This window comes from Pleurodeles waltl, chromosome 3_1 (genome assembly GCF_031143425.1).
Source record: "Pleurodeles waltl isolate 20211129_DDA chromosome 3_1, aPleWal1.hap1.20221129, whole genome shotgun sequence".
In the NCBI taxonomy this organism is placed as follows: domain Eukaryota; kingdom Metazoa; phylum Chordata; class Amphibia; order Caudata; family Salamandridae; genus Pleurodeles; species Pleurodeles waltl.
Window position 1 is genome coordinate 1,141,468,003 of NC_090440.1, and position 27,341 is coordinate 1,141,495,343.

General features: G+C 45.8%; 1 protein-coding gene across 2 annotated transcripts in view; it reads right to left on the reverse strand.

Moving 5' to 3' along the window:
• The window catches only part of GLB1L2 (galactosidase beta 1 like 2), a 746,782-nt gene that overhangs the window by 121,174 nt on the left and 598,267 nt on the right, over window positions 1–27,341 (reverse strand). For both annotated transcript variants that reach the window (XM_069224446.1, XM_069224447.1), the window contains exons 15-16: window positions 25,931–26,009; window positions 3,083–3,170 (exon numbers count right to left, since the gene is read on the reverse strand). In XM_069224446.1, coding sequence (XP_069080547.1) covers window positions 3,083–3,170; window positions 25,931–26,009 — 167 coding nt within the window. The remainder of the gene's footprint in view (window positions 1–3,082; window positions 3,171–25,930; window positions 26,010–27,341) is intronic.

The following is a 27,341-nucleotide window of genomic DNA, read 5'->3' on the forward strand; positions in this document are numbered from 1 at the left end:
GTCCCTGGGGCAGTATATGGCCCATGAGGGGAGTCGTATGGCCTCCCTCCCACTTCTAGAACTTATTTGGCCCCAGGAAGGTGGTGGTCCCTAGGGCCTGGGAGTGTCCACGAGCCCCCCCTCCTTACTGTTCATTTGGCCCCCTGGATTTGGTGGTCCCCAGGGCACTGAGAGGAGGAGTCCGGGCATCTCCCCCATTACAAACTATTGCTAGCTATTTGGCACCCAATTAGTCTGATATAGCCCCTGGGAGGTGGTGGTCCCTGGGACTCAGAGGGGTCTGGGTGGCACCCCCATTACTATCATTTAGCCCAAAGTGGTCCCTGGGGCTCAATGAGTCTCCTTTTTTAAATAATGCACCCAGGACCTGACCCAACCGGGGACTTTTTCCAAAACAAGCCGGCAGACCACGCTTGATTTTTTAAAATGTTCACCGGATCCATGACTCTTGGTAATTTTATTTTTTTTTAATGCTTTTTTTGCCTTGGCGGGGTCCATCTGGGAACCCCGCACCAGAGCTAAGGGGGTCAGGATGTCCCTACCTTGGCCCCTTTTATTTTAATTAATCTTTTTTTCAGGTACTCAGCTGAAGCCAAGTCCCAAGATGGCTGCCAACACTTTTTTGTAGAAGTGTTGGCAGCTAATCAGATCTCAGCTCGAGATAGGGAGGGTTCGCAGAGCATTTGTTCCATATATGTACACATTTGAAATTTTTTTAATATCTCAAAAACAACTGAACAGATTTTCAGAAAATTACAAAAAGGTTCTTTCTGGACCAAGAGCTACCTTTCTGCCAAATTTGGTGTAATTCCATCCAGCGGTTCCGGCTGAAGTCCTGTTCAAAACCCCATGGGCATTAACATGGGGAAAACATGTTTTGGGACCACCCCCTTTTTCTGGGCCCCCCTTGATGGATCACCCCAAAACTTTCCATACACCAGCTGCCGTGAGTATCAAATTTTGGGGAAAGTTTTGTGACGATTCATTAACCGGTGCCAAAGACAAAGGCAAGTCTAAAAATGCTTTTTCTATAGAAATTAGGTCCTAACTATAACTACCTAGTGGGGACTGTGACTAGGGAATATATATATATATATATGCATACATAGATATAGAGATATAGGGGGTCATTCTGACCCCCGCCGGCGGCGGTAGCCGCCGGCCTGGCTGGGACCGCCAGAAGACCGTCCCGCGGTCAGAAGACCGCAGCGGTCATTCTGGGTTTCCCACTGGGCTGGCGGGCGACCGCCAAAAGGCCGCCCGCCAGCCCAGTGGGAAACACCCTTCCACGAGGAAGCCGGCTCCGAATGGAGCTGGCGGAGTGGAAGGTGTGCGACGGGTGCAGTGGCACCCGTCGCGAATTTCAGTGTCTGCAAAGCAGACACTGAAATTCAAAGTGGGGCCCTCTTACGGGGGCCCCTGCAGTGCCCATGCCATTGGCATGGGCACTGCAGGGGCCCCCAGGGGCCCCACGACACCCCTCACCGCCATCCTGTTCCTGGCAGTCGGAACCGCCAGGAACAGGATGGCAGTGAGGGGGTCGGAATCCCCCATGGCGGCGCAGCAAGCTGCGCCGCCATGGGGGATTCCCAGGGCAGCGGAAAACCAGCGGGACACCGCCGGTTTTCCTGTTCTGACCGCGGCCAAACCGCCACAGTCAGAATGCCCTGCGGGGCACCGCCAGCCTGTTGGCGGTGCTCCCGCCGACCCCGGCCCGCCGGGGTCGGAATGACCCTCATAGATAGATAATAGTTAGATATATAGCTATATATATATATGAGAGAGAGATGGGTGGATATTTGAAATACATTGAAAATAAATGTGGCCCAATTACACTTGTTACTTGGAAGAAGTGTACTAATAAATGCACTTTCACAGATTTATTTCTATGGTGCAAAGTCCAAGTTCTCTATTTCTATCATAGCACAGCTGACATGGTTTGACACAACACTGCTTAAGGCCTCACATATTCCTTTAAACCACTTCACTGAAGAAAATGACTGTACAATAGTTGCAAGGCATAGTTATTGTGGTACTATCTAACTGCATGAATTTAACTCCTTATTGTCTGGATATTTGATTAACTTCTTTATACCTCCTGCACATAAAAACTGCATGAATATTTGTTAAAAGTAATATGTAATTTATTACCACTGTGGAAGGAGGGGAGTGGCATTATGACTCACTCTACCGTGCTCCCCACACTCAACAATGGTAGTAAACAAGATTTAACACTAGGGGCAGTAGTAGCATTTTCTGATTTTGCGAATCGGAAATTGCGAGTCAGTGCGACTCGCAATTTCCGATTTGCAAAATCGGATGCAGTACGGTGTCTCAGACACCGACTGTGAGTCGCTATGGGGTCGCAAAGACCCACCTCATTAATATTAATGAGGTGGGTCGCATTTTCGACCCCATTGCGAGTCCCTGCACCCACAGGGATGGTGGCCTGCTGAAGTCAGCAGACCTCCATGTCTGTGACTTCTTTTTAAATAAAGCAGTTTTTTATTTTTTATTTTGCAGCCCGTTTTCCTTAAAGGAAAACGAGTTGCAAAATAAAAAAAAAATAACGAAACCATTTGGTTTCGGTTTTTCAGAGTAGGCAGTGGTCCATTGGACCACTGCCTTCTCTGAAAAACCCTTTTTGGCAACATTCACAAAGGGGAAGGGGTCCCATGGTGACACTGGTGGTAAATGCGAACTGCTTTACGATCGCATTCGCGGTCACAAAGCAATTTAGCATAGCGATGCGAGTCGCAAATAGGAAGGGTACACCCCTTCCTATTTGCGAGTCGCATTCGCAATTTGCGAGTCGGTAACGACTCGCACATTGTGAATGAGCATCGCAATCTGCAGTTTGCATGGAGCAAACTGAGATTTTCGCAGTTTGCACCATGCAAAATGCATGCTACATCTGGCCCTAAATGTAGCATTCTTTATTATAAATCGTAAGAGGTGAAATATCGAATCTCACTTCAAAAAGCCCGACCCAAATCTATTTGGCTTTCTCAGATAACATCTTGGCCACTTTCAAAGGGTTAAATACCAGAGAAGTTTTTCTCAAGCAACAAACTCTACTAACCTTTCAATAAAAGTAGTATTCATGTCCAAGCTGTAAATCTTGAAGGTCCTCAAAGGAGTTTCCCGCAAAATCACATCCCCTACAAGACCTGAAATACAAAGCGCTACTTAAGAAAATAGAATAGTAGCCGTTACGTGAAAACCACAAGCAAATATCAACAGTGATCAACCCTTATCCCTTGAAACAAATCCTAACACCATTTGAAATACTAGAGTGACAACATTTAGAGTTTGACAGATCAGCAGCTTGCCACACTCTTGGTTCTGCCACTCAATTCAGAAGCACAGATGGGCTGTGTTTACACCTTGTGAGAAAGTAGCCTCTTTCTAGCTTGGTTACCCCCACTTTTGGCCTGTTTGTGAGTGTGTGTCAGTGTGTTTTTACTGTGTCACTGGGATCCTGCTAGCCAGGACCCCAGTGCTCATAGATAAAAACCTATATGTCAGTATATTTTGCCTGTCTCACTGGGACCCTGCTAGCCAGGACCCCAGTGCTCATAGTTTGTGGCCTAATGTGTATGCCTGTGTAGTGCCTAACTGTGTCACTGAGGCTCTGCTAACCAGAACCTCAGTGCTTATGCTCTCTCTGCTTTTAAATATGTCACTCTAGGCCAGTGACATTATTTACCAATTACAATTGGCATACAGGACCCCCCTTATAAGTCCCTAGTGCATGGTACCTAGGTACCCAGGGCATTGGGGTTCCAGGAGATCCATATGGGCTGCAGCATTTCTTTTGCCACCCATAGGGAGCTCAGACAAACCGTTAGACAGGACTGCCATTGCAGCCTGCGTGAAATAGTGCACATACTATTTCACAGTCATTTTCACTGCACTTAAGTAACTTATAAGTCACCTGTATGTCTAACCTTCACTTACAGGAGGTTAGGTGCACAGTTACTAAGTGTGGGGGCATTTCCCCAGACTTTGTGAGTGTGGGAACGCATTATGCGCGTGCACTACATATAGGTCAATACCTATATGTAGTTTCACAATGGTAACTCCAAATATGGCCATGTAACATGTCTAAGATCATGGAATTGTCCCCCATTCCAAATCTGGGAGACAATTCCATGCATCCTGTGGGCTCCACCATGGACCCCCAGTACTGCCAAACCAGCTCTCTGAGGCTTGCACTGCAGCTACAGCTGCTGCCACCTCACAGACAGGGTTCTGCCCTCCTGGGGTCTGGGCAGCCCAGTCCCAGGAAGGCAGAACAAAGCATTTCCTCTGAGAGCAGGGTGTTACACCCTCTCCCTTTGGAAATAGATGTTACAGGCTGGGGAGGGGTAGCCTTCCCCAGCCTCTGGAAATGCTTTGAAGGGCACAGATGGTGCCCTCCATGCATAAACCAGTCTACACCAGTTCAGTGACCCCTTCTCCCCTGCTCTGGCAGGACACTGGATAAAGGAAAGGGGAGTGACCACTCCCCTGTCCATCACTACACCAGGGGTGGTGCCCAGAGCTCCTCCAGTGTGTCCCAGACTTCAGCCATCTTGCTTTGCAAGGTGTGGGGTCACTCCGGAGGGCTCTGAGTGGCCAGTGCCAGCAGGTGACGTCAGAGACCCCTCCTGATAGGTCCTTAGCTGATAAGGTAGCCAATCCCCCTCTCAGGGCTATTTAGGGTCTCTCCTGTGGGTTGTCTTCAGATTCTGCTTGCAAGTTTCCTTCAGGAATCATCTGCAACAACTTTAGATGCTTCTGACCTCGGATCAACCTCAGCCTGCTCCAAGAAACGCTGTAACTGCAACAAAGTGTCTACAAGAGACACTTTTCTTCAGCAATCTCAGCTCCAAGTCAGCAACTGCAACAGTTTCCATGGTGTGCCTGCTCTGGGGACTCCGTCTTCATCCTGCACCAGAAGGTCCGAAGAAATCTCCCGTGGAGTGACGGAGTCACTCTCCTGCTCCAAGCAGGCACCTTCCAAGGCGACAATGGGTACACTGGGACTCCTCTCACGGCCACGAGCGTGCTCCTAAGCACACAGAGGGTGGACATTATCGACACAGACTGTCCTGAGGTCCTGCTGACGCAATTTGGAGGAGGTAAGACCTTGCATTCCCCGAGAACGACGGTACCCCTGTGTATTGTGTCTTCTTCGCCTCCTGAGACCTCTGTGCACTCTTTGCAAAATTCCTTCATGCACAGCCTGGCCCAGGTCCACAGCACTCCACCCTGTGACGCTCAACTCGCTGAGTTGTTCTCCGGCGGCGTGGGACCTTCTTTTGTTGTGCTGCATCAACCGCATTTTGCACCTCCTTTGAACCCGGATCGTGTGGCTTCTGGGGGTGCTGGCTGGCATCCTGAGGGCTCTCTAAAGTGCTGAGAGTCCCCTCTTCCTCCTCACACAGAGTTGAGGCCCCCACGTCCCTCCTGGGTCCATCCAGCACCATTTTGATGGAAAACGCACTTTTGCCGTAGCCAAGGCTTGTTGGCGCCTTCCATAACGAAATCTCGTCTGCAACGATCTTCACGCTGTGGGACATCTTTTGCATCATGCAGGAACCTGCTGGCATCTTCCTAGGGTGTATTTCTGCAGTCTTCGACTAACTTGGGACTCTTCTTTTGCACCCTCTTCTGGGTTGGCAGGGGCTCCTGTCCTTCCTGGAACTTCTTTCGACTTCTGGAGTTGGTCCCCTTCCTTTGCAGGTCTTCAGGTCCAATAATACAGCAGTTGTTCTTTGTAAACTTGGTTGGCTGCTGCAAATCCCAAAAACGAGGTGTAGTGTGTCCTAAGGAAACTTGCAGTACTTTACTCTGCTTTTCTGGGCTCTGGGGTGGGGTAATTTACTTACCTTTACTGTATTCTTACTCTCCCAGCGATTCTGCACACACTACACCTGTCTAGGGGGGAATTTGTGATTCACATTCCACTTTTTTAGTATATGGTTTGTGTTGCCCCTAGACCTATTTTCTCCCATTGCATTCTATAGGATTTCCTACTGTTTGCATTGTTCTGTGACTATTTACTTGTCTAATTTTGGTGTCTAGTGTATATATTGTGTATAATACTTACCTCCAGAAGGAGTATTGTCTCTAAGATATTTTGGTACTGTGTCACCCAAACAAATACCTTTATTTTTGGTAAGACTGAGTATTGTCTTTACTTGTGTATAAGTACTGTGTAACTATAAGTGGTATTGCATGAGCTTTGCATGTCTCCTAGTTCAGCCTAAGCTGCTCTGCTATAGCTACCTCTATCAGCCTAAGCTGCTAGAACACTACTACATTCACTAACAAGAGATAACTGGACCTGGTGTAAGGTGTAAGTACCCAAGGTACCCACTACAAACCAGGCCAGCCTCCTACACGCCTTTACTGGCTGCACCATTGTAAAGCACAGATCTAGTGGTCCATCCACTAAGTGGCAGTCAGGTCACAATGATGGCCATCCCGTTCTACTGCAGGCAGGGCGATTGAAGGGGCTGGCTCAGTTTATGGTGTACACCTATAGGTGAGGCACCCTCTACTGAATCCAGGCAACCCTTATTGATAGTGTAGGCAGTTCTAGATAACCAGAGTTCTCATAAGGGTAGCTGTGGAGAGCAGCTAAAGCTTATCCAGGAGGGTGTAAAGCGGTTGCAAATACCACACAGGTCAGTCACTAATGTACACACAGGAAAGAACCACACCAGTGTTAGAAAAATATGTTATATTTATTGTAACACATACTCTAGTACTAACTTTGGTATATCTCCTAACCGGAGATATGGACATACAAAAATATACCTAGCAACAGGTAAGTAAAGGCATAAAATAACATGGGCCCAATGGATGTGTGTGGGGGGAGTGGCAAACCATATACTACAAAAATGGTATGGGAAAATCAGTCCTAACCCACACTACTACCCACGGACCCTTAGGACTGGGGAAGCACTAAAACTCCAAAGGTAAGTAGGTAGGATTTCCCAGGCACCCATGTGCAGAGTAGTATTCTCGGGTCAGTGTCCATAGGCTAACAAGAGGAAGTCGCGGTTTGAGTTTTTGTGTTTTAGGACCCTTCTCAGAGGAAACCTGTAGGGACAAGGGAGGATAGATAGTGCCCCCACTCGTGGATACCGAGAACAGTGGAGTACCTACACCAGGGAGCCCATGTGCCAGGGGATGAAGTTGTGTCAGAACCGCCCGTTGAAGTCAACGGGGACCTCGGTTGTCCAGCTGCTGTCGTGACCCATGGACCAGGTCGTTGGAACCCAGGTGTAAATTCCAGAAGAAGAGGACCTAACGAAAGAGGGGACAGAGCATAGACCACCCGGAGCTGCCCAGGCAGTGCAGGAGGGCAATGCCCACCCTTCCTGGTGATGCTTTCCTGTAGGACGGTGGACGAAGAAGTGCAGCTGTGGAGTCCAGACAATGCAAGGAGATCCCAGGACTAGTCCAAAACAAACAGGAGAGGGCTATTCCATTGGGAGTGTTAAAGAATAGTTGGCCTTGTGTACTGTACTCCCATCAAACTTAAAAAAAAAAAAAAGGTACACAATTCCAGACAGAAAATTATATATAAATGCAGTGAGTAGGGGATAGGTCGTGTGAGTCTGCTTTCTTTTGAACAAGAGCCCTCACTCACCAAATGGTGACATGCTTCATCATCGGGCCTTTGCTCTTCGTCAGGCCGGCACTGCAATGCCTGACGGGCCCCTCACGGGGGCTCTTTGCCGGAGATCTTTTTAGATATAGAGATGCCGGTCGTTGGGTGCTGGAATGCGGGTTTGGTATAGAAAGATATGAGTGTGTGAGGTTAAAAATGGCTAGAGGTCTGCAAAACTCATATTTAATCAAAATCAGACCCCTGTCATGATTAAAAACAGTAATGCGGGGAAAGGATTAGTAGTAATGTCTAATCCACCCTCAAAGGAAAAAATTCAAGTTTAGTCTACACTCCCTGGATTCAGAGAATGTTAAGAATGACAGTACAGAAATCCCTATACTGCTACTAGAAAGGTCAACATGTTTCTCGCATTTAAAGACATTTAAGATCAGTGCGATTCATCAGGACCAAAACGTACCTAATCCACATGTTATATTAAATTAATAATCAAGTTGTTTCACAGGAACCCTCCTTGTATTAAAGGATGGGACCCATCGGGATGGCAACAAGCATCAGTGGTCCACAATGGTCTAATTATCCCGCTCTTTGGATCCATGAGGCGGTATGCACCTACCCCTGCTCTGTGCTCCCGGGAGCTTGTTGCCATCCCGATGGTGCTCATGCACTGGTGCCCTCACACTTAGAACCCTGCCCTTGGACTGAAGAGCCTACCTTAGGTGTGACTTATAGGGTCAGAGTGCAGTGACCATGATATAAGGCCAACCTTATATCTGGAGTTAAAGGTGCATGCACCATTTCACACAGGCTACAATAGCAGGCCTGTATTCACAGTTTGCATGGACCCCCATTGGTGGCATAATTCATGCTGCAGCCCCTGGGAGACATCTGGTGTACCAATGCCCTGGGTACCTAAGTACCATATACTAGGGACTTACATGACTGAACATTAGATATTGGCCCAGAGCAAGCAAGGGAAAACACATGCAACGGAAAAACAGAGGAAGAGAAAGACAGATAAAATGTCATCAATGGAGAACGCAAGAAACTTCAGGAGTGAAATAAAGGTGCAGGGACTGTCTGGTACTGGATTAAAGAGGCGTGAGGTGGATTTCAGACTATGCAGCCTTGGTATTCCACGTGCAAACATTTGATAGCACCAGCTGTGGACTTCTGAAAAGAGCTTAGGGCACAGGCACTTATTTTTTTACACATTGTGCAATGAGTGGCATCTTTAAACATTGCACCTGCTCTTTAAAACCTCAGGATGTGACAGGAGCCAGGCAGGCTGAAATCTCCAAACAGGGCAGATAGTCGTCAGTTAGTCTAAATGATGCTGAGCATATGCAAAGTTCTCAGTGCAGTGGATTCCAGACATCTAATGAAAGACAATGAGAAAAATATGCATCGGTCGATTCCTTTAAGAAGCCAAAACTAGAATCCCTACTCAGAAACCTTAAGATTCCTCTAATGGACCTAGGATAAAGTAATCAAAGGATAGTGTATCCTGCCTCCCACTCAGTGCCCATCATGGAATAAGGTCTAACTAAAGAGGTTTGGAGGCTGCAGCTGCCAGGGGAGGAGTGGTGGACTGGCCCGACCTCTGGCTGTCTGACTGACAGGGTTTGGGTACTGTGTCCTCGACCAAACACAGACAGGGAAGCTTGCATGCCGTTGTGGCTGGGTGGCCGCGAAAGAAGGTGGCCTGGGGTTGGTGTGTGGCCATGGATAGCCCCAAGGATCTGGCCATAGCCCTACTATCCTTGAAGCATTCCAGCGCTGACCCGCCTTGTTTCTGAAGAGACGGGAGCCATCACAGGGCAAGTCCATAAACAATGCCTGGGCATTTCCTGAAAAGCCAGTCACCCTCAGCTAGGTGTGGCGCCGTAAGACCACAGATGATGAAACCGGTCTGCCCATGGCTTCGGTGATATTTGGTCATCTTCGTGTAATGAACATGGCTGTATCTCTTCCATCAGCAATAGCTTGAGAATCTCCTCTGAACCAATGGCACCACGTGAACAACTGCACCGCACAGTGCATAGGAGCAACGGCCTAAAAGGCATGCAGTGTTCATGGACTGCAATGCCAGACTGGCAGAAGAAAACATTTTCTTTCCTAAGGTGTCCAGCCTCTTTGATTCCTTGTACAATGGGGTGTTAGGGAATGTGCCAAGATTTACACGGGAGGTTGCGGCTTGAACCACCAGGCTCTCTGGGGTAGGGTGTTGGGTGAGGAAACTGTGGTTTCTGGGAGGAGGACAGTAGCAAAGGGCAATCATCCTGTTCACAAGATTCCCTGTGCAGAGTTTGGACCAAGACCCTAGCAGGAAGTCTGTGAAGGCAGGGCTTCATTGAATGGGAGAAGTGGTTCTGAGGGGGCCACTCCTGGCTGAGGCACCTCTGTCAAGATGCTAGTCTTGACTGCCACTAAAGGCAACTGAATGTCAAGAACCTCAGCTGCTTTTCTCACCACCATTGTGAATGAGGCTCCGTCCTCCATAGATACAGTAGGAGGAGAGACCAAGCCAGTATCTGGAGAAGTATCCAATCTGCTGGCGTCCACCAGGTCCTCACACCAGTTCATTTTGGGATCTAGGGACTGGTTTTCTTTAGGGTCCAGCAACCTCTATCACTCCTGAGTCCCAGTCAATAGGAATAGGATTCAAGATCCGATCTGGAATGCACTAGCCGTCCGATGCCCCTCCGGCTTCGTGTCAGAGATGAGGATGATAATGGGGATGGTGCTGTCGGGGGCGCCAGGAGCATCGGCAGTGCCAAGAGCATTGGCATCAGGACCAGTGTCGAGAAGGGTCACGGTGGCACAACTGGTGTCGGTCCGGATTCACTGTTGGAGCCAAGGACCCCACTGGCGCAGGGGCAAGAGCTGCTGGATGGCAACCAGTAGGGGCCCCTTCCAAACCTGCAAGGCCTGAAGAGGTGCTAGAGGGAACAGGATACCCAAATATGAGCACCATGGCCTAAAAAAACTCACAAATTTGGGCATGGGTCACTCCGACTCCCAGAACCTTGAAGAGGCACAGAGCTGGTGCAGGCACTGGATCAACCACAAAGCCAGGCCTTGAGTGGCGATGCTCCCTCGTCTTGTTGGCCAAAGGACAGGGTGAAGTCAAAGATCTCTTAAACTTCTTACTCTTCAGTGGGACTTACCCGAGTGGCCTGACGACTCCAAGTATGGCGAAGAGCTGGGACTCCACGACCTATCCCAGGACCTTCCTCTCAACGAGATCAAGACCATTGTGATGTTGCACATCAAGCGGCCAGATGTTTGAGGGACCGCTCCCTCAAGGCCTCGGATGTATAGTGCCACAATCAACACAGGTCTTCATGTCATGCTCAAGGCGCGAGAGGCAAATAAGGTGTGAGTCTGACCCCAACATCTGTCAGTGACAGGCACCACAGGGCTTGAAGCTGACCTTCATAGATGACATTCCTCCCACACCAGAAGATCTCTCAAAAAAGACTTCTAAAAAAGTTTTTTTTTTAAAGTTCGGTCGAAAAGTGACTAGGGGTGGTGTTTTCTGCATCTGCGCTGACTGGCGTGGAAAGTAAAGAACGGACATCAGTGACCTGGGATGGCACCTATATTTGACCTGCGCACATCACTTCCAGCACAGATGACGCCATGCGGAGCTATATTGCCCCCCTACCAGCACGCAGGTTTACTGTTCAAGAAAACTTTCTGGGTCCAGGCTGACGCTTGGGGAAAACTCAAAGGTAAGGAATCTGCAGATAGAAGTCTCTATAGATTGGAATGATGTGGCGGAGGATAAAATGTCGGAAATGTAATAGATTGCTCCAGATGGAAAAGGGTCACCAGTTTATGGAGCATAGCAGCTCTGGTTCAAAGAACCAGTTTGTCTTGGGAAAAACATGTGAAAGGGGGCAAAAGCTCAGTGCTTGCAACTTTCTGACAAGCGTTATCGACGTAATTGCTATCAGAAAAAGAGCTTTGAATGCCAAGCTCCTTAAATGGGGCCTTTAAAGAGGCTTGAAGGGGAAACCCATCAGAAATGTTAACACTAACTTTTGATCCCATTGTGGCTAACAAATGGGGAAGGAGGAAACAAGTTAATCAGCTCCTTCAAATATCTCGTCTTAATTGTAGACTTAAAGAGGTAAGGTTGGTTGAAGGTATCCTTTGATGGTGCCCAATGCACAACTTCGCTAAGCCACTGAGAGCACAAACCAGAGACCCTCTGAAAGGCAAGCTTACAGGAGATCCAGTTTGTTTTCAGCCCACCAACCAAGTGACAGATCTAATCGGCATTCCATAGTAAACTGATTTAGTGGAAGGGAGCAGCATAGATGAAATGATGTCAACCACCTCTGGTGGCAGTTGCCCCCACTCAATCTCCAGGCATGAAGGTAAAGGATCGAACAAAAAGTGTGGGGCCTGTTCCCCTGAATAGGGGAGAAGGTAAACCCTGAGTAGCAGTCAGAGTAGGGGACAAATGGGGAGGCACGAAAGGTCCTCATACCACACCCTTCTCAGCTAGCGTGGAGCAACAAGAATGGCTTGAGTGCAATCCTGACAAATCTTCCTAGATAGAAGAGGAAGGAAACATATACTGAAGTGGAATTGTGCATCTAAATCACATCCTCCAAGGCTCACTGCAGCGGATACTGGCAGGCATAGAATTGATGGCAATGGAAACTGGAGTGAATAGCCAAAAGATTTACCTGAAGGGTTCCCTACAGGGAAAATATGTCTCAAACCACCTTCACGTGGAGATGTCACTTGTGTTTAGGAAGTTGGCACAGACTCACGTTGTGGGCCCTGATGTTCAGAGAATCAGCCAGGTGATTTGCAACTGGCAAAATCTACTGCTATCAGGCCCAAGACAAGAGCCTCAACACTTCCGGACTTAGAAGATGAAGGTAGGTCCTCTCCATCCACCTTGATTGGTGAAGGATTGATGATATTGAGAGGCATGACTTCTGATTTCTTCGTTCTGATCGTCATCTTGTTGTGCATAGATGTTGAGGTGAGACATCTTTTCCTGCATATGTTGGTGTGTGTGATAGAGGAAGGCTAGATCTTCCTCATATCCTCCAGTGTGGGAAATAAGGTCCACCTGAGGCCTCTGGCTTAAGTCAGATGGATGGATACTGTCAAAGGCCTTCTCAAAATCAATTAAGTTTACGTATTGTTCTGTACCACTCCTCCATGATATTGTATACAGTAAGGATCTGATCAACAGAACCTCTGCCCTTGCGGAACCCAGTCTGTTTGTTTCCTAACTGCATGTCTATTACATCAGAAATGTGCTGTATAATGACTTTTGTGAGGATTTTACCTGGGATTGACAGAATGGTGATTCCATACCAATTGTTACAGTTGGTTAATGCTCCACTCTTTGGAATCTTGAAGACCATGGTTCTAGTCATCAGGTACCTTCTGTCCCTCCAAAATTGATGTAAAGAGTGGTTGGAAGATCCTGGCTAATATTTCAGGGTCTGCTGTGAACATTTCTGTATTCAGGCTATCTTGGCCAGGAGTTTTTCTGTTCTTGAGTTATCAGATTGCAGTGAAGATGTCTTCTTTAGTGGTGGTGGGGGAGGGGGTGCTGTATACATCAGTGTCTATCTCCTGCCTCTGCTTCTTGGATGTCTGCTTCGTTTGTTGGTCCTGGTCTGGTGAAGTCTTCTTTGAGGTGCCTGGCCTGATTTCAGACATCAGGCTCAGACCTGATGTCGAACCCAGTCAAGACCTATCTAGCCCTTCTTCCCTTCTTCAAGATAATGCAGAGAGAAATGCCACTAGTCTAAAACAAAAAGGAAAAAAAAAGAAACAACACTGATCCTGTTTCGCTGGTGAGCCCCTTAGATGCCCCCGCCACCTGAGGATTCGCCATCTGAGCTGAGCCACAGCTGGTGATTACTCCACCTCCTGAAGAGCCAGTGCCCAGAGAATGGGAGATTTTAAATCCTCTGTTAAGCCCCTGTTTTGAGTTAGGTAAGGCAAAGCCAAGATTGCCTTCAAAGAGCGGTCCTGTGGCAGTTTTCATGTCCTGCAAGGAGTGAGTAATCAGCCACTGCACTAATAATTTGGTTGGAGACAAGTAACCCCTCATTGAGGGTTTCTTGGAAATCTTCTCTTTTGTTTCGAGGGAGATTGTCAATACATTTAGCATGGAGTCCCATAAAGCCCTGTCAAATTTGCCTAAAAGGGCTGTAGCACTTGTCGCTTTCATTGTGGTTGTCGCTGTGCCGCAAACTTTGCGACCCATCGAGTCAATCTTCCGGCTTTCTTTATCAGGAGGAACCGTGGACGTAGGAGTAGTGGCATGATGTTTTTGGGCTGGCACTACAATGACAGAGTCCAGTGGTGGGTCAGTTCGAAGAAAATCAGGATTCTGCTCTGGAGGGCAGTACTTCTTCTGACGCCTGGAGAGTCCTGGCATAACAGAGGCAGGTGATAAAAATAGGTCCACAGCAGGTTATAATAGGCCTGGTACTAATGGTAACAAAGGCCTTGATGCTGACCTATGTTGAAGAGTCGCAAATATTACTGAAGGCGATGGTGTTGACGTCGACATTGCTACATTAAGCTTTGCAGCTCCCCTCACCAAGACTTCCTGAAAGGTGATGATGTCACCCACAGGTGATATACGTGGCGGTGGGGAGTCTGACAGTGTTGGTGAGTAACGTCCAGTAGTGGAGGATGAAGTGCCAAGGGTCTACATTGAACAAGATCTATTGAAATGGTGGTGATGACGTGATGGAGAGGAACGCCTTGACATGTAATGTCTGGAAAAATTGTGCCATCGATAACGAGTTGTGGATCTTGGTAGAAATACTGGAGGTGGAGGCAGTGGCAGAACCAGAGGTTGAGGTGGTAGAGGAGGTGGTTGAGAAGATGGCGCTGGCAAGGGAGAGCCAGGTGCAGGTCTTGAAGGGCAGCTTGTTCTTGAGTACTCTGAATCAGGAGAAGGTTAAATGTGCCTCCTCTTTTTTCTTGCCTGTTGTAGTCTTGAGGATGTTTGGAAGCTCCTGGACATTGACCGTTCTCTATGTCTCAACATCCACCGGCTTGTCAATGGTGACAGACATCGACGCCTCAACGTTGGTATAGATCTCAATGTCGATCTCCTATAGAGTCTTGACGGCGATCTGGAACTCGACGAGCGAGTGTCGTGGTGGCGTCGGACTCCTCGACGGCGATAGAGGTCTCCTAGTCGACAGTGGTGTTCTCGACGTTGACACCCTATGCCTTGACAGCGACTGCCGGCATTTCCTTGCCGACAAGCCATGGATAGGTGGTGAACAGGTGGAGGCCGTATCTCTCTTGGACATCTATGTTCTCGATGTCGATCGGGATCTACGTTGTTTTTCTGCTGTTTTCTGTCTGGGACTCTCATCAGAGACAGATGAAAGAGCCCTGACCCTCCCCTTTCTCTGAGGTCCCTCCTTCAGACTGCATCTGTTATTTTCTTGTTTCTTCTGTTCCATGGAGGCACATTTTTTCTCTGTCCTTCAGGGTGCATTCGGAAAAGGTCCTGCAGTGTTGACACGAAGCTGGAATATGCGTCTCAGGAAGACAGAGAATACACATCTTGTGAAGGTCTGTCTTCGCCGCCTTCCTCCCACAGGATGGACATTTATCAAGAAAAGGGGTATTTCCAATGAAAAGACCTCTAATTCCTATCAGAAAAAGCTCGATAAAGACCAAAGACTTCACATAAAACAGTTGTCACCAAAATTGAATTGAAAATTATGAAGAAAAAAGCCAAAAGGCCGGGCTAAATGCACAAGGGCCCTATCAGCAGGAGCTGGGAAAAAGAACTGAAGCAGCTGGCACCTGCCCAGCATGATGGGATACTGGTGGCCCCTCTCCTCTTAAAGGCACAGTCTCTATTTTCACTCTTATAATGGCGGCCTATGGGACAACACTGCCCTAGGTTATTTCATCTTTCTGCTTTACCAAAAAAAGGGTTTGTGAAAAACATTTATGCTGTTTTTACCAAAACACCATCAAATTACATACATAAATAATATTCTGGCATCTTGTTTGTGAGATTCAAGATGAAGACTCTGGCCATTGTAGCTTGTTCCTATAGGCTGTATAATAATTTTCTCTCTTAAGTGACTCTGCAGGCCTTCCAGAAGAAAGGCAAACATCTGCACTAAAGAAGATATATTGTGAGAGGTGCTCCTGGGCCCCTGAACGTGGGGGGCACTATTCAGTGATTATGACTATAGAGGAAATTCCTCTGCGAGAGATCTTGAACTTTCTGAACTTTAAAGATATTCAACTTACTTTATCACTACATAAGATATTTCACAGTACAAATTTCACAAACTAATTAATGCGAATTATATAAAATTGGATTCAGTATTATAATTTGATGAGTTCTAAGATATTATGATCACATATACATTTTGCACTTGACTTACAATTAGGGATATTAAAGGAGCTGTGAAAAATTAAGTTGTTGGTTGACTGTGTGAGCACTGGTCAGGCCACAACCACAATCCCTTACAGGGGGAACCACAAACAAAATCACACAAATAACCTGTCCCTAACCCTAGGTAGTTTGGAACAAAAAGAAGAGACAATGTGTAAAGTATTTATGCAGCACACAAATAGCAATACAGTGACAACACAACACAACAAAAAGCCCAAACTAATTTAGAAAAAATGAAAAAAGTCAAATAAATTACTTGAAACAAAAAACACAAAAATACAATTAGTGGACTGGAGTTATGAATTTTTAAAGTTTAGGGTTCAAAACAGCAAGTCCTAAGTTTTGGAATATGGCCACCTGGGTACTTTTAGCACCACAACTAAGCGTCCAGGAGTAGATGGAGACCTCTTGGGGGTTTAAGGCTCACTCAGGCAGGGTCAGGGTGCGGGTTCAAGACGGTTGGAGCCTGTTATGTCCCTGTAGCTCTGAAGAGGAGGCCAGCAAAACTAACCCTTGGAGACACTTTTGGAAGTCCTGGGTGCAGGTGTAAATGCCGGGCTCTGCAGCAGGACTGGCCCCAGAAGTTTCAAGGAGGGCTCCAAGTAGTAAAGCAGTCCTTCCAGGTACAGCAGCACTCTGGCAGAGTGCACAGCAGGTCACAGCAGCAGGTAGTCCTCTGTGAGTCCTTCCACAGGTCTAGTAGTAAACTTAAGAGTGGGTCTGAGAGAGCTGTGTTTATACCTGTGCCCTGCTCCTGGATGTTGGGAGAAGTTTACAGAAGGGTTAGTTGAAGCTCAACAAACTTGCCGCCTCCCCTGCCCTGACTTATAGTTGGCAGCACTGACAATACAGGGTCATTAAGCTTATTGTGTGGTGGCAGAGCTAATCCCACTATTGTGCGACTGTCTGAGGTGAATTCACAAAGTCCTGTCAGTTATACCCAGTCATGTGACCTAAGACAGGCTGCAGGCACAGAGGGCTAAGGACAGGAAAATGCCAACTTTCTAAAAATGGCATTTTCAAACTTGTAATGATAAATCTAACTTTGCCATTAAAGAGGGGTTATCATTACAAGTTCATAGACACCACACATGATATATCTACCTCCTATGGTTTAGGAATTGAAGTGTATTAAATATAATAAGGAATCCCCACTGCTATCTTATGGGAGAAGTAGGTTTCACAGCAGTGAAAAACAAATTTGGGGTTTTTTCACTACTAGGGCATGTAAAATTCAAACATACATGTCCTAAATTTTAATTACACAGCACCCTGCCCTAAGGGCCACCTAGGGTCTACCTTAGGGGTGACTTATATGTAATAAAAGGAGGGTTTAAGGTTTGGCAAAGGGTTTTAAATGCAAAGTTGACATGTCAGTGAGACACTGCTATCAGGCTGCAATGGTAGGCATGGGACATCTTTTAAAGCACTACTCAATTGGGTGGCACAGTAAGTGCTGCAGGCCCACTTGTAGCATTTATTTACAGGTCCTGGGTATATGGTATACCACTCTACAAGGGGCTTACATGTAAAATAAATATGCAAATCAAATCATGTTTTTGGGAGAGAGCACAAGCACTTTAGTACTGGTTAGCAGTGGTAAGGTGCACAGAGTCCTAAGGCCAACAAGCAAATATCCAGAAAAAAGTAGGAGAAAGGCAAAAAGTTTAGGTGTGGCCCTGTAGAAAGGGCCATTTTCAACAGGAGCTATTGCCCGAATTAACAACGATTTTGATTAATTTTTATGTGCTATATGCAAAACATTTATAAAATTATATTTATATCTATACTCATCACTGGATAATTTCTTTATGATAGACTGAAATATTAGTCCAGCAGTTTGGGCCATGCGCATATGAATCAATAAAACAATTTGCTAGTATAGTTGTCAAAAGGTGTATACATTAATTATTATGAATGTTGGGGCTAATAATACTGAGGTTCTACAATACTATTTCATTTATTGATAGGAACCTTTTGCTGGGAATCACAACCATTAATATTGGAAAAGCAAATCTAATGAAGAATCCTGACTACCACTACAGACACCTCGAGTGATAACTTGAGTGACTTACCTGCTAATATTTAAAGTACAATTGATCAATATAATCTATAAATCGGGAAATATGATCATCTTAATAGAAGAACTCTTAATCAGTGGCTGGTGGCAATGGCTGCCTTAGCAGGGGGTTGAGTTATTGGTTGTCACTAAGACAAAGTTCCTCTTTATTTTGGCCAATTTTCCATGATGTAAATAATCTTTTACACAAGTTACTTACCTTTGGTAAGGCCTTACCTGGTAGAGACTCCAACTTGTCCCAGATTTCTTACTTTAGAATATTCTCCAGAAGCAGACTGGATCTGGTAATTTTTGGAAAGCAGTACACCTGCACGCCGGAAGGTTGCATCATTCATCTCTCCGTGTTGTTGTCCGTGCTGGAAGTGACGTGCATGGTGACTATATAGGCACCACTGCAGCACTCTGACGTCAGCTTCTTTTTACGACTCTCCATGCCAGAAGATCAAAGCCAGGAAGAGCACTGACCACCAGTGTGTCAAACTAGGGCCCCTGAAAGAAGAACATCTCTTTACTCTGAATCTGTTCAGAGAGAGAGGAGGATCGGTAGGTCAGTAAGGAATCTGCGACCAGACAGAGGGCTTGATTTAGACATTGGTGGTCGTGTTACACCATCCGCCAAAATCTAAATCCCATAGGAAATAAGGGGATCTAGATTTCAGTGAACGGGATAACCATCACCGTTTTGACGGAGCAACTTGTCCGCCAATCTCTAAATCAGGCCAAGAGTCTCTAATAGATAAGGCGTTACCAAATGTAAGTAACTTGTTCATCTGATAAATACTTCTTGCTGCAGATTCTTTACCTTAGATTAGATACCAAAACAATACTTCCCCGGAGGAGGGGCTGCGAGACAGATTACACTAGAAAGTCCTGTGGAAACGAAAAAGCAAAATGTCTGCCTCGACAGACCTGACTGTCAAGGCAGTAGCACTTTGTAAATGTGTGCAGAGAAGCCCAAGTTGCTGTCAGACAGATATCCAAGATGGGTAGTCCACAAGCTAAAGCTGCGGTCTCGGCCTTGGCTGTGCTAGAATGGGCTTGCAAACCTTAAGGAGGTTACTTTTTGGCTAATGCGTGGCAGATTTTGATATCCATTGTGAGATAATCTGTTTCTGCACTGACTTTCCTTTTTTGGCTCCAATGTACCCCACAAAGAGTTGATCGTCCACAAGGATGATGACAACACTCTTTTTGGATGGAGTCTCTCCTCTTTAGAGCGGTGAGGCAAAGAGTAAAAGTTAAGAATGGTGATGGACTGGCCTACTTGAAGGGCAGTGACCACCTTCATTAGGAAGGAGGTTCTTGATCGAAGAACCAGTTTGCCTGGGTAGACGGTAAGGCATGGAGGCTGAGATGATAACGCTTGTAGCTCACTGGCACTCTAGGCAGATGTTATTGCCAGTAGGAAGCCCGATTTTATAGTCAGGAGCCTGATAGAATAATTGTGTAATGGCTCGAAAGGAGTGCACATCAGAAATGTTAGGACTAAAGTGAGGTCCCACAGAGGTATGATGAAGGGAAAAGGTGGCAATGTGCTGGAGACCTTTCAAAAACCTATTTACAATAAAGGACTTAAACACGGATGGCTGATCTGGCAACTGTAGAAATGCTGAGATGGCAAAAATCTAGCATTTTAAGGTGCCCAAGGCTGAGCCCTGCTGGACTAGATTAAGATTATATAAAAGAACTTGGGAAAGGTGTGCAGATAAGAGGTCAACTTGTTTATCTGTACCACCATGCCACAAACTTGCTCCAACGGCAGGTGCATACCATCTTGGTGGAGAGAGGTCTGGCAGCCAAAATAACATTGCAGACTTTGGGCGGAAGGTCAAAAGCTGTCAACTGTCGCTGCTCTATCTCCACATAGGAAGGCGAAGCGTTGTCAGGTTCGGGGCAGCTCCCTGCCCTGATGCTATGACAGAAGATCCTCCCGAAGGAGCAGCCTGATCAGAGGATCTCATTGTCAATAGCTCAGGATACCAGACTCTACATGCTTAATCCAAAGCCACCAGAACAACTTGGGCCCAATCGTTTTCTCATCTTCTTAAGAAATCTGGTCAGAAATGTTACTGGCAGAAAGAATACAGGAGTTCTGAGCTCCAATCGAGATGAAAAAAGTCTGCGAGCAACAGCTGCCTTGGAAACTCCAGCTGGCGAAACTGCTGACATTGGGCGATCTCAACAGAGATAAACAGTTCCAGCCAAGGCTCTCCCCGATTTTGGAAGAGACCTTGCACCACCTCCAGATGGAGATGCCATTAGTGATCTGCTAGGCATCAACAGCTGGGTTTGTCCATCCTGGCATTCAGGGAGCCTGGCAGGTGTTGAACCACTAGGGCTATGCCGTGGTGTTTCAGCCATGCCAAAAGGAGCATAGCCTCTTGACAAAGAGTCCACAACCCCACCTTACCCTGTTTGTTGCAATACCACATAGCAGTGGTGTTGTATGTGAATACCTGAACAAGCCTTCCACTGATTTAAGGAAGGAAGGCCTTCAATGCCAGTCGGATCACCAGGAACTCCAACAGTTCAATGTACATCCCTGCTTCCAACGGAGACCAGATTCCTCTGATCTCGACCTGTACCTTTGTAGGTAAAACATGGTAGGAAATGTTAAGGATTCCATCTGCAGATCGGCCAGTCTTTTCTGATTATCTTTTTGATTTGATTTGGTTGTGGGGTAAATGTTGTCACACATGTCAGCATACCCTCCTGCACATGGCTGCATGGTCCCAGTAGGGCTACTCTGTTGTTGTTTCTTGCCCTCTTCCGTGCTAATTTGACAATGTGTGGTGGATAGTGGTGTGTCTCCAAGTTGGAGGACAATTGTTGTGCCTGTATTTCAAAGTTATGTGTGGTGCTGCAGTTACGGTGAAGCCATAGGAACTGACCATATGGGAGGTTGTCCCTAAGAGCTTTTGGTTGATGGCTTCCATATAAAAGCAAACTGTTGCTATCTGTGTTTTTTTTTATAGGCAGTGGTTGTCAGTTTGCCATTGGACAGGCAGATCATTTGGTCAAGAAAAGGTAGATGCTGGTTCAAAATGTTTCTGGTAAATCTCAAGTAAGGGTTAAGCATATTGATCCAGACACAGACGTATTCACAAACAGCCCTGTCTCCTTGCCAAAAAATCAGTACATCCTTGATGTATCGACGCACGAGCAGGATGGCAATGGAGTAGGGATTGGTGGCATTCAGTATGTTCTCCTTCTCAAAACTGGCCATGTAGATCTGGATCTTGTCAGAGAGATTCCCCTGATGCTGCACCCACTGGGACTCCAGGTCCCACTATAGAGCTCAGATATGCCATCGGACATATGTTACCAGCAGGATGCAGAAGGCCATGAGGCCCAGCAGCCTTATAGTCAGTCTCACCTAAATCCAGGATAGAGGCTGAAACAATGGAATCATAACCTGTATATCCTGGACTTGCCCCTCCAGAGAATAGGTCTGAAACTCCACTGTGTTCAGAATGGCCTCAATAAAAGGGAAAATCTGAGCGGGAGTCAGGTGTGACTTCGGCATGTTGATTGTGAACCCCGAGCGAATGCAGGAGGTTTGCCGCAATCTGGAGATGGAAGATGACTGCCTGGGAAGAGCCTGACTTCAACAGCCATTTATTGAGGTCAGCAAAGACTGGAATTCCTGAACTTCGCAGATGAGCTGGCATCACCGCCATCACTTTCGTGAAAATCCCAGGGGAGCTGGTAAGGCCAAAGGAGAGAACGGCAAACTGAAAGTGCTCTAGGGCTACCATGAGCCCTAGGTGGCGCCAATGCAGGGATGTGAAAACAAGAATCCTGCAAATCCATCCATACCATCCAGTTTACTGCATCCAGGGCAGACACAACCTGAGCCAACATGAGCATCTTGAGTTTCTCCTTCTTCAGGAAACACTGAGAGAGTACAGATATAAAATATGGTTAAGACCTCCGTCCTTTTTGGGCACCAGAAAGTAGGGGGAATAGCAATAATGACCTACTTCTGATTCAGGATACCCTCTCAATGGTCCCTTTGGCCAATACAGCCTGCACTTCCTGATGGAGCAAGGAGGTGTGGTGTTTCGTCAGGCGGTTGTGGATGGTAGCATAATCGGTTGGTTTTCCTAGAAAGGGATGAAACAACCCTATTGAACAATTTGAAGTTCCCACTTGTTCAATGTTATAAACTGCCAGCGGGGCAGAGGATGTCTGATCCTGCTGTCAACTGGTTGTCTGTGGTGTGAAGAGAGGAAACTGAAGGGGTTCTGAGGCTGCCCTGGGGATGGCAGTCTGGGTAACCTCTGGCTTCCATGGCCACAAAAGGATTGGGGAGTCTGTGGGGCTTGGTGGCTGGGCAGGAATTGATTTGGCTGGTAGCCCCTACCATAGCCGCGGAAGGGGCAAAAAGCAGAATGGGTTGATATGGAGCCATTGAGAGACCCAGCATCTGGGCAGTGGCCCTGTTGTCCTTAAAGTGCTCTAGCGCGGAATCTGCCCTATCACCAGAGAGGTGGGTGCTGTCCAAGGGCATGTCCATTAGAAACGCCTGGACATACCCAGGAAGCCACTAGATCACAGCCAGGTGTGGTGTCTGAGTGCAACTGACAACACAACTGCTCTGCTTAGCAAGTGAGTTGTATCCAGTCCATAGAGACATCCACTGAGGGCAATGTAAGGTCCAACTCTTAAACAACTCTAAAGTATACAAAACAGTGACAAATTAAATAGCTGAATTAACCTCAGTGACTGGTAATTACTCAGGGCCGCATCCCAGTCCAACGTTATTTTGCATACCATGCCACCTCAATTTAAACCCAGTCACATCCAAATCAGTCTTGACTCTGTTCCAATGGGAAGAGACCAGCTCGAACTGCCAGGCCAAGTACTCCCTGAATCGGAACACAAGCAACTCAGGACCAGTTTTGCTCTCATTAGAGCTCATCAGCCAGGTATAACGTGGTTCCAGTGACAGTGTGCACGAGACCCACGTCTGGGCATACCTGTCCCATTTAGGGTGGCACACTAAGGTATACAAAAAAGTGATGGATATAATGTTTGAATTAATCTCAGCCACTGGTAAACACTCGGGCCGATCCCAGTTCATCATTATTTTGCACACCATGCCACCTAAATTTGGAACCAGCCATGTGCAGTTCAGTCTTGACCTTGCTCCAAAGAGAGCAGTCTGCCATCAATTGGCAAACCAGGTACTCCCTAGACTGAAATACAAGCAACCTAGGATTGGTTTCGCCCTAGCTGGGCTCATCAGCCAAGTATAACGTGATTACAGTGACACAGTGTGTACAGGACCCACATATGGGCATACCCGTCACACTTAGAACGACACACTAAAGTATTCAAAACAATGATCGGTGGAATACTTGAACCTCAGCCACTGGTAATTACTCGAGCGCATCCCCGTCCATTGTTATTTCGCACACCATATATACACAAATTGAGAGAAAGAAGGAAACAAAGAGGGAACTGACGTGGACAAGTGCCAGGTTCCTGTTAGAAAATTGCCTTTGTTAGTTATGATTTCCTTGCAGGAATCCTAAAAGATTTCTCAAAATTCAGGATTCCTGTAGGTTAATCATAACTAACAAAGGCAATTTTTCTAGCATGGACCTGGAACCTTCTGTGAACATGTTTTGCACACCATGCCACCTCAGTTTGGATCAACCCATATGTGAATCAGTCTTGACCATGCTCTAGTGGGAATAGTCCATCCCGAACTGCCAGTTCAGGTTCTCCCTGAACTGGAATACAAGCAACCCAGGGCTGGTTTCATCCAACTTAGGGCTGATCTGCCAGGTATAGCCTGAGTCCAGTGACACAGAATGTACGGAACTCACGTGTGGACATATCCATCCCATTTAGGGCGACACACTAAAGTTTACAAAAACTCTGATGCAAGAAGCTCTATGTTTCCTTTTTCACATCACTTTAGTGAAAATGCTGGGAGGTGTCCTGCTCACAGAATCATCACTTGCAAATGGGGACAATCCTAAGGTAAATCTTCTTTCCTTCTTATATGTATAATGCCGGCTTCCTTTCCCTTTCTTTAAAAGTCTTTAAAGACAAAACCTTGTAGATATCACAGTGTCTATGCTTGGAACACAAGCAGTAGAGGTGCTGTGCAGGAGGGTCATCGGTATGGACTTTCCTTATCCTAAAGAAGGTACAGATTCTAAATAGGGGTCCTTTCTTGTCTGTTATGGTGACAGAAAGACTCCTTTAGGCCAGAGTTCACAGAAAAAAACCAATAAGCAATTCACTTCAGAGTGTCTGAAGCAAGGTTTGGTCCTAATCTCTGGTAAATCAAAATATTGTTTTTGTGGTAATTCCAAAGTATAAAGTAATAACAAGGGCAGAGCTCTTCTCTTTGACTCCCTCCCACACAAACTGAGGGAGAATTCTGAGATATGGTGGCCTCTAGGAGTGGAGTGCTCAGCACATTCACTTTACTGGCTGAAATATAGGCTGTTGTTAGGGTGTGCAGCCATTTTAACTAGGCCTGGGTGAAAGTGAAATTACACCAGTATAATCTCTATAATATAATTTAAAGAATTTCATGTTATGCTTGTTACACAAAATTCACTTAAATACACCGCTATTCCACTCTGCATAATTACGTGCCATTGGTGGTATGAATTTATAGTGCACATACAATTTGTGGTCAAAACTTACAATGAAGGCACAGGAACAACAGAAAGCGAGTGGCTGTTGTTCGCTGTGCTTTCATTTACAATGTGTCCTGGTGGCACAAATCGACAAGAGGAAGCATCTCACAAATAAAATATAGTGTGAAATTGCACATTTGCATGTCATGTAATTACATGTAATTATGCGTAATTCTGCCGTAATTTTGCATATTTAAGCAAAGGCAAAGTATGTAAATTATGCGAGCCCCAAATTCAATATTGTTTATTGCTTTAGTAAAGTACTGGGAATTCCCAGCATGACCATTAACTATGTGGCACCATAAAAGGATGATGGACGGAGTGCTGCAACTTTTCAAACACTCACCCCCAGTCACAGATCTGGGTTAAATCCATCGTTCTTTTGCTCACCATGCCACCCCAGTTTCGATCCAGCCATATGCAAATCAGTCTTGACCCTGCTCCCCATGGGAACAGTCCAGCCCAAACTCTCAGGCCAGGTCCTTCCTGAACTGGAAACAAGCACCCTGGGACCAGTTTTCGTGACATCACCCCTCATAAGCCAGGCTAGCTTGAATCCAGTGGCCTGGCTGATGAGGAGTGATTCCCCGAAACCGGTCCCAGAATGCTTTTTTTCTGGTCCTGGGAGGACCTGACTTGGCAGTTCGGGCTGGACTGTTCCCATGGGGAACAGGATCAAGACTGATTTACATATGGCTGGGTCCACGCTTGGGTGACGTGTTGAGCAAAATAACAATGGATTAAACCCAGATCTGTGACTGGGGTGAGTGTTTGAAAAGTTTCAACACTCCGTCTTATCATTTTATTTTGTGATATTGCTATTAACTATGTGGATCTGGTGGCACAAGGCATAACAGTGACTAGAATGCAGGACACCATTAGGGACAGCAGGACTGCAATGAAGAAACCAACTACTCTTAAATTACAGGAGAAGCTTAGATCTGTGTTGCTTGTCAACTTCTATTTACACTTTCTCTTCCTAGGTGATCATTTCTATAAGTAAGTACTTTCCTGACCACCTTTAAAGCCTCCAAGACTTAAGGAGAGTAATTCAGTACTCAAACTTCCAAAGGTTTACTTTTTTGCCCTGTGCTCCCATTATATATTGTAAGACACAGAAAACCCACCTTTGCGTTGTTCATCCACCTTGAGACCGTAGTTCACTCTGCCACAATTTTCAACCAAAATTTTCATTCTCCTGTAACCCTTAAAAAATAATATTGAGGTAAATATTACAAAACCTTTGAATATGTGCTACAAGAATAAAAGAGATAAAGAGAACAAATGTGTGACACAAGGACAGAAAAAAAGAGTGAAAGTAACTCTTAATTGTATTTAATGCACGAATACTAAGGAATTAGCAACATACATTTCTCACACAACATCTCAGAATGGACAGAATGAGCCTCAGACAAATGCATGCACACAAACATGCATTCTTGCACATGCACTGCTGGCACCTCAAGCTTACATAAAATAATAAAATTACTTACTTTTGGTAACATTCTTAGTGATGCATGGCTCAGCTCCCCCATATTCCTTACACAAACAGTTTCCTTAGACTGGATCTAGAATATTTTTGTCACCAATGCGAGGTCAATGCAAAATGACACCAAGAGATTGGCCACCAGAATATCAGTTCTGCTCATTTTTACAGACCTCTGCAGAGGCTGGAGACACAGAGTACTGCATTCCATCTGAATTGTTAACAGGGGTGTTTGGTTTTATAGTGAGGTAGATTAGCGTTAGAATCGTGCAAAATGTGATGTCAACATGAAATTTTGCACAGGGCTTAATAGTAATGTAAACAATGAGTGATGATATAGACCCCAAAAATCGTATGTCTACTTTGCTCATATAACATCATAAAAGAAAATGGACGCCGCTATTATCTGTATAGCGATTCTGACTCTAATGTTAGGCATCCATCACGTAATTTCACATGTTTTTCTGGTCGGGACTGTCAAAAGTGGTATGAATTCTGCATTTTAGTTGACCCCTGACGAAGTATGAGAGATTTTTAATGATATAGTAAGTAATACCTTAAGATGTAAATAAAAAAGTGTGTTGTACTGCCCTTGTAAACTAACATTTTTTTTTTTTGTAGGTTTCTGAAATTGTGAAAAGGTTATCTGCTCTCAATGAGTAAAAATGTCTACCAAAAGAAGATGTGAATTTGCAAATATTGATAAAGAATGTATATCTAGTACACAAAATGTTGGAACTGAGATTGAATGTGATCTGTGTGTATTGTGTCCACAAGATTTACCAGGAGCTTTAGTGTGTCCAGCTAATATTAAACATTCTGATAAAGGATTTGGGTACAAAGGTTTGCTTGACTATCCACTAGCTTTTGACGAAATAAAAGGACTTCCATCAATTGTCAAGACAAAATTGTTAAAAAATCATGATGTAGTTGAACAATTGTTAAATGAAAACTGTGGATAATTCCATAAAATGTGTAGATGCAAATTTGACAAACACAAACCTGCAAGGTTAATAAAAAAAACTAAACTAGTTCAAGGCAGTTTTCAAGAG